Source organism: Procambarus clarkii, chromosome 24, assembly GCF_040958095.1.
Source record: "Procambarus clarkii isolate CNS0578487 chromosome 24, FALCON_Pclarkii_2.0, whole genome shotgun sequence".
NCBI lineage: Eukaryota > Metazoa > Arthropoda > Malacostraca > Decapoda > Cambaridae > Procambarus > Procambarus clarkii.
The window spans coordinates 23,707,234-23,719,239 of record NC_091173.1 but is presented as its reverse complement, the minus strand read 5'-3'; the positions used below and the strand labels follow the sequence as shown (position 1 = coordinate 23,719,239).

The window sequence follows — 12,006 nt, the reverse complement described above, 5'->3', positions numbered from 1 at the left end:
TGTGCTATACTAGGCCTAGGATTATTTAAGTTTTTTCTAGCTTCTAATTGCTTAATACATCAATGTTTGTACTATGTTGCACATAGTTACACAAAACCAGCATTGAATGTAATGAAATGCCACTTTCTGGGTGATTCCTGGAAGCTCCCTGGAGCTTACTGGACTGATATGCAAGTATTAGACCGTGGCAACAGTCCATCGAATGGAGTTCTAATGCTTACCGGGGACCACAAGCCAGAACCTGGTCCCCCTCAGAGAGGCACGAGGACCAATGGCCTACAAAAACTCCCATGTGGTTAGAAGCATTCTATGTCTGCCATCGACTGGGTTAGGCACCCAGAAAGGTAGGCATCCCATAACAGACCCCAACTGGTAAAACATTGCTACCAAAAGCCAAACTGCTAAGCAGAACGCCCCAATCTGAAAACCAGCATTATGTCACATCCGCCGCCATGCCGCCTGTCTGCGCAGTTCCCTCCTCCCTGGAAGGGGAACGGGAGTCCCTAGACTCTCTGCACCGGCTATCCAACCTCAGTTCTGAGGCTGAATGTCAAAAACTCAAAACCGCCGACCGGAGGGAGGGAGGGTTGCCGGGGAGCCTCTGGAACTCACCCAGAAAATGGAGTTTCATTACATTCAACGCTGGTTTTCTGTGGAGAACCCCTTCGGCTCCCTATAGCTACCTAACCAAAGACAAGTAAAAGAGGGATGTACCCGGGAAGCGTTTGCCACTCCTGTCTCAACTCGAAGTCAAGACAATGGGCTGCAACCGACGACCAAAAGCAACACACCCGACTAGGGCTAGGAACAAAAACGAGGGAGTGGGTGGCCAGGACCCTGGTCGACCACCAAAATCTCCATGCTCGAATGTCAGCCCAAGATAAAGTACCAAAAAACCAGCGTTGAAGGTAATGAAACGCCATTTTCTGGTTGAGCCCCGGAGGCTCCCTGAAGCTTATCGGGCTAATATGTGTTTTTATATTAGACCGGGACATTAGCTATGGCATTCAGACCTACCAGGGACCATGACCCAGAACCTGGCCCCTTCAGAGAGGTTTCAGGGAGAAATGACCCTGGAAACACTCCCCCCCCCCCCGTGGTTGGGGTTTTCCTTATCTGCCATCGACCGGGGTTAGGCACCCAGAAAGGTAGGTATAACAAAACAAACCCCACATGGTAAGAAACTTAAGCAAAAACCGAACAGATAGGTAGAACTCCCTTCAATCCAAGGAAACAAGCAAATGTCACACTCTACTGCCGCACCGCTCGTCCTCGCAGCCCTACCCTCCCCAAGAGGGTAGGGAGGCCCCCGGACCTCACCACGCCTGCTGCATATAACTCCAGTTTGGAAGCTAAGCTTCAACCAACGCAAAAAATTGCTGATCGGTGGGAGGGAGGGTTGCCAGGGAGCCTCCGGAGCTCACCCAGAAAATGGTGTTTTACTACATTCAACGCTGGTTTTCTGAAGGGAGCCCCTACGGCTCCCTGGAGCTACATACCCAAAGAGAAGCAAAAGAGGGACTTATCTGGGAGGGGGCTGCCACGAACTCCTTAACGGAAAGTCAAGACAACTGGCTGACACCTGCGACCCAAAGCAACACAAGAATGCCAGGAGCAGACACGTTAACCAAATAACAGGCGGCCAGGACTCTGTTCAACCTACAAAATCCCCGTACCTGAATATTAGCAAAAGACTTGTTACCAAACACGGCAGCTAAAGCTGCAAACTTCCAAACGTCATGGGCGCAAGGATAGACCATAGCTAGACTTACGCAGGCTGGCTAGACTTAATAACCCTGTGGACGACCTGGAAGACCCTGAGCCCTGGAACAAGGAACAAGGGAAACCGGATCAACCCAAAGCGCATCCCCAGACACGACAGCCGAGGTGTGTAGGTAATGGCGAAGAGCCGCAACTGGACACAACACATGATGCACCCCCGGCCAAACCAACTAAGCATGAATAACCCAAGGACCCCACTGGAAAGCAGCCATCTCGTTCTTCGCCAGAAAAGATGGAGAAGGCTGAAAATGTATAAACCTACCCCCAGGACCAAAAGAACAGAAACCCCTGTGCCGGAGGAGAGCATGAAGCTCCTCGACCCGACCCCCCAGAGGCCAATGCCAACAAAAACAGGGCCTTGGAAAAAATCTTGAACTGAAGGGGCTACCACAAGCCGAGGAGAGGAAAGATAACAGAGCACCCTGTCCAAGGACCAGGCGGCGCATGAGCAGGCCGCAGGTGAAACAAAGCATGAGAAAGCTTACGGAATGGGGCAGATGTGACGTCCACCCCAAACGCAAGCTGGAGCGGCTCTGCCGGCGCCGCATGATAAGAGACGACAGTATAAGGTATCAAATGACAGTCCTGAAAAAGTCAAGAAAGAAAGGAAAAGACAACCCGATCCGAAAGAGAAGACAACCTACAAAGAGCAAGAAAATGGTGAAAAGAACGCCAGGAAACTTCATACTGTCGCCGAGATGAAGCTCTCAGGTGGGACACCATCAACGAAGCCACCTGATCACCATAGAGATGGTGATACACCTGTGTCAAAAAGACCAGACGCGAAGAGCAGAGGAGAAGGCTGAACCAGCCACGTACCGGACTGGTCCAACCTGCTGAAAGAAGTGGAACCGTGGGAAATGCCTCGGGTTCGGACACTGAGCAAGCAGCACCTGAAACCAAGGCTGGGTCGGCCATCAAGGAGCTACGAGGACTACTCTCCCTGGGAAGGACTCCAACCGAGCCAGAACTCGAAGCAACAGCTGGACCGAGGGGAAAGAGGTACAGGTAACCCCACCTCGACCAGTCCTGCTGAAAGGCATCCACTGTGAATGCCTTGCAGTCGGGGTAGGGTGCCACATAGACTGGGAGACGCCGAGACCACGCCGACGCGAAGAGGTCGTCCGGGAGTTTGAACATCTGGCAGAGCCTATGAAACGAGTCGGCGTCGACTCGTTTACGGAAGCTAAGCTTCCAAAAACTTAATTCGGAATTCGGAAGCTAATTCCCCTGTCCATGAAATGGACAGGGGAATGAACTGAGACAGACCATCTGCCAGGACATTGGACACTCCCCGGATATGAACCGCACGGAGAGCCAAACCCCGAGAATGCAGCAAATGAACCTCTCGAAGGATGTGGCCGGCCTGGTGAGCAATGGTTGCAAAGTCGCAGTCGAGAGACAAAGCATTCGTGAACACAACACATTGAGCAAAGGCTCAGGAAGGTGCCAAGGCACCGAATCTCGAAAACCCCGAAGAGGAAGCTGGTGACACAGCAACCGACACAAGGTCCCCGGAGAACGAACCCAACGATCCTGAGAGAGAGGCGGAAGGGGTGTCTCTGAAGGAACCAAAACAGATGCCGAAGCCAAACCTGACCTGGCGGGTAGACCAGCATGGCGAAGTTCAGACTCCCGCACAACTGCTCGAGCAACCCTGAGTAATCTGGGACCTCCTCAGAAACAGCTGAAGGAGGGACCGCAGCCGCAGCAACGCCTCTAGAGGGAGAGACAAGCAAGCAGTCAGAGAGTCCCAAACAAGACCCAGCTAGGTCTGAACCTGGGATGAAACCAGATGGGACTTCCTCCAGTTCACCAGGAACCCGATCCCGGCGAGCTGGGAAAGAACTACATCCCTGGCGAGAAAACAAGCGAACCGACTGGGAGCCCACACCAGCCAGTTGTCGAGGTAGGGCAAAACCCGAATCCCTAGCAGACGCAGATGGGTCACCACAACCTGGGTAAGATGAGTGAAAATTCGAGGTGCCAGATTCAAGCCAAGCCAAAAGATCCCCGGATGAATAGGAACGTGCCAATAAGCGTCCTAGAGGTCCAGGGACACCATCCAGGCACGTATTTCCAACAGAAGCTGGACCTGAGACAGAGTAGTCATCCAAAAAGAGGGACAAGAAATCCAGGGGTTCAGACGGGACAAATCCAGACTAAATCTCAGATCCGCACAGTCCCATTTTGGCACTGGAAACAGGCAGGAAACCCACTTGAGGTACGGGGTCGTTTCGTCCACGCCAAAGAGCACCCACTCCAAGATGACTTGACGACACGCAGGAGAAGCAGCCTGCCCTGCCAGCCTCGAACCCCCCAAAGGAGGAGAAGCCACCCAACGCCACCACAGGCCAGATGACATGAACAAAAAACCAGTGTTGAATGTAATGAAACGCCATTTTCTGGGTGAGCCCCGGAGGCTCCCTGGAGCTTATCGAGCTAATGTATGTTATATTAGACCGGGACATTAGCTAAGGCGTTCAGACCTACCAGGGACCAGTGCCAGAACCTGGCCCCTTCAGAGAGGTTTCAAGGAGCAATGGCCCTGGAAAACCCCTTTGTGGTTGGGGTTTTCCTTATCTGCCATCGACCGGGGTCAGGCACCCAGAAAGGTAGGCATAACAAAAAAAACCCCACATGGCAAAAAAACAAACAAAAAACCGAACAGAGAGGTAGAAACTCCCTACAATCACAAGGAAACAAGCAAACAAGCAAACATCACACTTTATTGCTGCGCCGATCGTCCGAGCAGCCCTCCCCGCCCCGAGAGGGGAAGGGGGAAGCCCCGGACCTACCGAGGAACAGGCAACGGGCAGAAAACACCAGAAAAGCAAAGAAACGACAACAGGAGAATAAAAACCCCTGAAAAAAGGTGAAAACTCACCTCAGAAGCTCGCTCGCACACCCAGTCGCATGTAAACAAACCGCAGCACCGCCCTGGTGGCCACACCGCGAAACCGGCAGACAAAAATGGCCACCAGCAGGGGCTGTGGCTGATGCTAAAAACACAAAAACACACCAGCAAAAGTGGGATGCAAGCAGACTAGATGGGCGAAAAACGTCGCCCAACAGCAGAAAACCCAGGCAGGGGCAAACCGCCCCAGAACTGCTAGCAGGCATCCCCCACAGCCCCCGGAACCAACAACAGAGGCCCCGGGGCAGAGCCGTCCTCCAAGCCCTCCCCCCTTAAAGAAAAGCAAGAGTCCATGGGAAAGGCAGCAAGAAAGGGCCGCTGGTAGGACCCAGAAGCCTTGGCAGGAGGAACCGGCTCGAAAAACCTCCGTCCCCCAACCCGAACAGGGCAGCCCCCGAAAACCGCCCGAGTCTCGGCCCCAACTAAAACCCCGCCCCGACCCCGAAACCCATAGACAGACCGGAGCCGGGAACAGAGAGGGAAAGGGGCGAACAGCACCTAACCAAACGGGGCAGCCCCGGGGCATCCGAGTGGGAAACCAATCTAGCATGTTGCAGCAACCTAACCTAGCTTGCAACACGGATGCCGCCTGTACTCTGAACAGTAATAACATCAGGAGAGTACTGGAGAATGAGCAGAGAAACTCTCGCAAGACTCCGGGTCAAGGTGTCAGTGACCCAACAGGCAGCATGACAGAGGTAAAAGTGGCAACTGTCACCCGGAGACAAGGGCACAGCAACCAACGATCCCGTACAAGACGGGTTGGAACGCGGAAGACACAATCAACGGTCCCCTGAGCCCAGACAAGGGTTTCCAGGGCCCGTAGGGGTAACAACTACGGGAAGCCCGGGCAAGGTGTTGCTAACCGGTTAAGAAACCCAAACATAACAAGAGGGTAGAGGATAGCACTGAAAACCCCTGCGACGTGTACAATCACGGGGGCCTAGCAGAGGGCCGCCAAACACTACCAGTGGAACTATAACCACCTTAGGCAGACCCCCACCAGGCATGAAAATAAAAACAAAAGAAAACCCCCGCAAAAGTACACCGTCTCCAGAGGCAACAGGAACCGATCGCCGCTTAGGTGGCAGGCTGTGCAACACCTTGACGCCCTAACCAGCACAATACCAATCCCTACCCAGGGCCAAACAAGGGCCCCAAGCTCCAGCTGGCCCCAAGGGCGAGGCAAATGCCGAGCAGCACGAACCTCTACGGGAATGGTTCCCGAACTCCCCAGGGAAGATAACCCTGTTACGCACAGGCAGTACTCACAGGGCGCTTAGGGAAGTCAACCACTAAGCGCATGCAGCCCTGGCACTGATGAGGTACTCCTGGCCACCGTACAACACAACACACGGTAGTGAACCCCACACAAGGCAAACACCGCCTAGGAAACTGAGGCCAGAGAAGCGTCTATCCCGGTTGACATTAGCGAACGAACTGAAGCTTGGCAGCCAGCGGGGTAGGTCTGGGGCTTCCTCCTCCCCTTCTCAGCGCGGGGAGGGCTGCGCGGACGATCGGCGCGGCAGTAAAGTGTGATGTTTGCTTGTTTGCTTGTTTCCTTGTGATTGTAGGGAGTTTCTACCTCTGTTCGTTTTTTTGTTTGTTTTTTACCATTTGGGGTTTGTTTTGTTATGCCTACCTTTCTGGGTGCCTAACCCCGGTCGATGGCATATAAGGAAAACCCCAACCACAAAGGGGTTTTCCAGGGCCATTTCTCCCTGAAACCTCTCTGAAGAGGCCAGGTTCTGGAGCTGGTCCCTGTTAAGTCTGAACTCCTTAGCTAATGTCCCGGTCTAATATAACATACATTAGCCCGATAAGCTCCAGGGAGCCGTAGGGGCTCCCCACAGAAATCCAGTGTTGAATGTAATGAAATGCCTCTTTGTGGAGGAGCCCCAGTGGCTCCCTGACACCCTTCCACCTTCCAGGTTCACTGGTTCATCGTGGGTTTGTTCGTCACATCCAGAACTGACTTAGTGAGCTGGCTGGGAGCCTGGGCTGGGCCATTTGCTGGTGTTAATCAGTACAAATGAGTTTTGAGCGTGTTTCAGTGAATCCCTTGTTCTGTGTGAATTGCTTGTGAAGTTGTTTGGTCGTTTTGAGCCTTAGTGTACTGTGAACCCTCCAGTTGTCTGTAAAGCTGTGCTGATTTTCTAGAGGCTTTATTTTGGCAGTGTGGAAGATTGTCTCTTGCTTGCTGTGCCTCAGTGAGGGAAGGCCCGGTTCTGGTCCCTGGCAAGCAAAACAGAACTTCTTTGATGTGAGCTTCTAGTACTGTATAAAGCAATCATAATAAGATAGCTGCAGTGAATCACTGGGGAGCCTCCAGAAAGAGACATTTCATTACATTGAACTCTAGGGTTTTGGGGAACTCCAGATGAGAGATGTTGGAGAATTTATTTGCAAACCATTTTGACACCAAATTTATGAGTATAACCACAAAAATGTCTTAGGAAAACATAAAATGATTGTAAACATCATTGAATGGTGCATAAGCGACCCAGGAAGCCCAGAACGTTCACAGTATTGAAAGCATGGAGAGGCTGAACCACCAAAGTGTTAACAGCCATACCTAAATATATTGGCTTGCATGCCAGAGTGTATGGGAGCAATGCGTGAAACACTGATTGAGCCTCAGGACCCATAGGGGATTCACTTGAATCCCAGGTTGCACTGGTTTTAACCATGTTATGGGGTAGTGGTCTAGGGCATGTGCTAGGGATTACCAAGTATGTGGGGTTCGAATCCTCCTCATGGCTTTTACTGGTTTCCTCACTGATACATCACAATAAAGTGATTTTATTGTGCATTGGCTTACTGATATAAGTGACATAAATTTTTACAATCACATTTTTTTGTCAACACTATTCTACTCATCCATAGACTTGAGAAAATATCTTAACATTACTTAAGGTTGTAATGAACGTGCTTTAATTAAAAACTCACCAATATATTCCAAAACCTTATCAGCAAAGTTATAGAGTGCCCAGAAGTTAGGCGCCCAGTAAGCATGACTCAGACCACGTTTGAAAGGGAACATCCGAGACAAAACCTGCAAGGATGTTACATGAGAACATGCGAATAGAAGAAACGGTGCAAAGCCCAGCGGACCATGCGAAACAGCACCTATTTCTACGTAACTAAACACATTCATACATACTGTATGTCTAACCTGTGTTGGAAACAATCCAGCTATCCCATGGTTATTATGTTGGCCAGTAATTTATTTTGAAAATCTGTAGCCCTATTCTCAAACCAGTATTTATCAATGTCTTTTCTGAGTAAAATTATCCAGTTTGTGTTTACTGTGTCATGCTCTATATTTGTTATAAACTCTACTGTCTAAGCTCACTTACCTGGAATATGTTTGAAGGACCCCTCACTGGATAAGCCAGACATCTGGATAAATAAGCAAAATTCTTACCGAGGGGATCCAAAAAACCAGCGTTGAATGTAATGAAACGCCATTTTCTGGGTGAGCCCCGGAGGCTCCCTGGAGCTTATCGGGCTAATGTATGTTATGTTAGACCGGGACATTAGCTAAGGAGTTCAGACCTACCAGGGACCAGCGCCAGAACCTGGCCCCTTCAGAGAGGTTTCAGGGAGCAATGGCCCTGGAAAACCCCATATGGTTGGGGGTTTTCCTTATCTGCCATCGACCGGGGTTAGGCACCCAGAAAGGTAGGCGTAACAAAACAAACCCCACATGGTAAGAAACTACAACAAAAACCAAACAGAAAGGTAGAAAACTCCCTACAATCCCAAGGAAACAAGCAAACAAGCAAACATCACACTTTACTGCCGCGCCGATCGTCCGCGCAGCCCTCCCCACCCCGGGAGGGGGAGGGGGGAGCCCCGGACCTACCGCGCCGGCTGCCTAGCATCAGTTCGGAAGCTAAGCTTCAACCAACGCGAAAAAAACGTCGACTGGTGGGAGGGAGGGTTGCCAGGGAGCCTCCGGGGCTCACCCAGAAAATGGCGTTTCATTACATTCAACGCTGGTTTTCTGTGGGGAGCCCCTACGGCTCCCTGGAGCTTCATACCCAATGAGAAGGAAAAGAAAGGGCTGACCCGGGAGGCGGCTGCCACAAACTCCGCAACGTAAAGCCAAGACAACAGGATGCAACCTGCGACCCAAGGCAACACAAGAATGTACAGGAGCAGACACCCGCACAAAGAATGGGCGGCCAGGAACCTATGTGACCCTCAAATCCTCACGCCTGAAATGAGCCCTAGACATCACCAACACAGCAGTGAAAGCTGCAAACATCCGAATAGCACGGGCGCAAGGATAGACCGCAGATTGGAAGACTTAAAAACTCTGCGGATGACCTGGGAGACCTGAGCCCTGTAACAGGGAACGAGGGGAACCGGATCAACCCAAAGCGCATCCCCAGACACGGTAGACATCCCCAGACAAAAAAGGCGCAACCGGACAACACAGGATGCACTCCCGGCCAAACCAATTAACCCTTAAAGTGCGCATCACGTCATATAACGTGTTGGACGTTGTTCCAGTCAACTGTGCATCATGTCATATGATGTGTTGGAGTACTACGCAAGATTTAAACGGCCCACGGATACACGGGGTTCACCACACCTTCATCAGGGCTCTTGTAAACAGACGCCATTTAAAAAAAAAATCGTGGGCCAAACTCTCAGGTGTTATTGGCCTCAGTATTGAGTGAGCAACCAAGCCTGACACACGCAGCATGAGCTAACAGCACTGCTGTTCAGCTTGTGACCACAGCATCGCCTAAAAATGCCAAAATATACATGTTCATGCTATTATGTAGCGATGATATTATTACAGAAGACCCCTGACTGTGATAAAACTGACCAGGGTTCTGATAATAGCAGGATTGTGGTGATATTTAGTACTGTGCTCCATGGAGGGAGGAGTAATGCTGTGGGAGGGAGGGTGGTGGCGATGTCTTCTGACTGTGTGTGACCATCTTTTATTGACTGCACTCACCATGCCAGCTTAGTGGTTCGCTATGGTGAACACAAATGTAGATACTTATATATAACGTGTGTATAGAGGGTATAAACAGCAAGAGAAAGGTTTGGAGCCGCCATTTTGGTGAGGGCGGTGGCGTCTGCACGACGCCATCGTGCAGACGACGGTGTTGTTTACTAGTTACCACGATGGTCTTTGGGCACCATACCAGTTTATTTGTACAAGTATGATGAATAAAACAGGTAGATATTTATATATAATGTGTGTATATAGCGTAATAACACCACACAGTATTGTTGGAGGAGAAATATTAGTGCGTCTGGCCTTGAGGGCGGCAGCCATCAGCTGACTGTATGAGGTCTTACGTCCTTGTGCCTTTACTCACCATACTAGCTTAGATGTACAGTTATGGTGAACAAAACATGTAAATACTTATATATAACGTCTGTATATAAGATATATAGCGTAATAACACCACACAGTATTGTTGGAGAAGAAATATTAGTGCGTCTGGCCTTGAGGACGGCAGCCATCAGCTGACTGTGTGAGGTCCTAGTACGTCTTTGTGCCTTTACTCACCATACAAGCTTAGATGTACAGTTATGGTGAACAAAACATGTAGATACTTATATATAACGTCTGTATATAGTGAATTATAGCAAAAACATTATTGTGGGAGGAGAATGTGGGTGAGTCAGATGACTGGAGGGAGGGCGGGAGTGGCTGGCTGGTACACGGCGGTCACTCCTCGTTACTTTTTGACTCATAATAGCTACTTAGTGGTTCGTTATAGTGAACAAAACATGCAGATACTTATATATAACCTGTGCTTATAGTGTAATAATTGTTTGACAAAGTATTTGTTCACTGATTGATGAACATAATTGAATCAACAATATGCACACCATATTTTTGAGTACAGCAATGATTCACTCATTGTATTATATAAATATATCAAACTACAAACTATTGAATAATATTACAGCAAAAAACTACGAAAAATCAATCAGAGACATTGAAATAATTCGGTAATTATCTCTTTGTGGCAAGTCCAGCCTGACAGCTGGCGAGCAACAGACCGCCTGGGACGCATGCTGAGTCAGCGCCTATAATTTGCCAGACTTTCTCGCCCTATAGTGGGCAATATATGCCACTTACGATTTTTTTTATTATTTTTCCCGTGATCAGTGAACACAAATTAACAGGTTAGGAAGAAAAAAATATTTTTTTTTTTTTCAAAATGACATGTGCCTGTGGGATGACAGGATATTAACCCTTAACATGCTCGGGGTCTAATATCCTGCTATCCACACAGGCGCATGTCATTTTGAAAAAAAAAAAAATTTTTTTTTTTTGCTAATCTGTTAAGTTCTGTTCACTGATCACGGGAAAAATAAAAAAAAAATTCTATTGTACTTACTTTTGTTGCAATAGAGCCGAGAAGCTCTGCGATGACGTCACAATCTGCATGGTCGCTCATGCAGTACACGCCCAGGAGATGTTGCGCGCGGTCCTCAAACAGCCAGAGTTGCCACAAATATATTTTCGCGCTATTTATTTACAATGTCTAAGCGCATTTTATCTAATTTTTTTTCACTAATTGTGTTTCAAATACTGTTTGAACATATTTTGTATCAATAATTGTTGCATATTTGAGTATACACAGGCGCACACAAATGTTTTCAATTACGGCAATATAATATGTCATTACAGTCTATTATATTATATGTTCTGCTTATATGTTTACATATTTACACACTCGCACACGCTATACACACTTTGAAGCACACTTAGAAGATTTCTAGACTGTGGTAGTCATTGAAGCAGTCGACAGCACATAATGGGATACCACACGTTTCACACCATGTTTGCACAAGCTTCCGTTTCTTGTCTCTACGTGTCGTTGTTTTACACACCAAGCAATCACGTTGGGCTATTGCACGCTTCACACCAGGTGGCAAATACTTAAGTTTGTGTGCTAGGAAGCCTTCAGTGTGAGCGAGGCGTGGAGTACCAGCATGCTGCAACAGTGGGTTTATGATGGGCCGCTGAATACCTGGGACATCTTTTGCAAACTTTCCTAATAACTGTATTGCAGCATCAAATACAAAGTCACGGAAAGTGGGCTTACGTCCAGTTCTCACAAGGTACATGTTGAAACAGTTCAGCATGCTTATGTCCACAAGATGGAAGAACACTTTTTTCGTCCACCTACATGTCTTCCGCACACACTTTGCAGTGCCAATCATCATGTCTGATTTATCAATCAACCGCATGTTGATATTATAGTCTAAAACACAGTCTGGCTTATATAGTGGTGCGTTTGTTTTATGGCTCACTTTCC

The 12,006-nt window shown here is 48.9% G+C and overlaps 1 protein-coding gene across 3 annotated transcripts in view; it reads right to left on the bottom strand.

The window, feature by feature from the left end:
• The window catches only part of xit (ALG6/ALG8 family glucosyltransferase xit), a 315,565-nt gene that overhangs the window by 99,786 nt on the left and 203,773 nt on the right, over nt 1–12,006 (bottom strand). For all 3 annotated transcript variants that reach the window (XM_069330751.1, XM_069330752.1, XM_069330753.1), the window contains one exon: nt 7,649–7,754. In XM_069330751.1, coding sequence (XP_069186852.1) covers nt 7,649–7,754 — 106 coding nt within the window. The remainder of the gene's footprint in view (nt 1–7,648; nt 7,755–12,006) is intronic.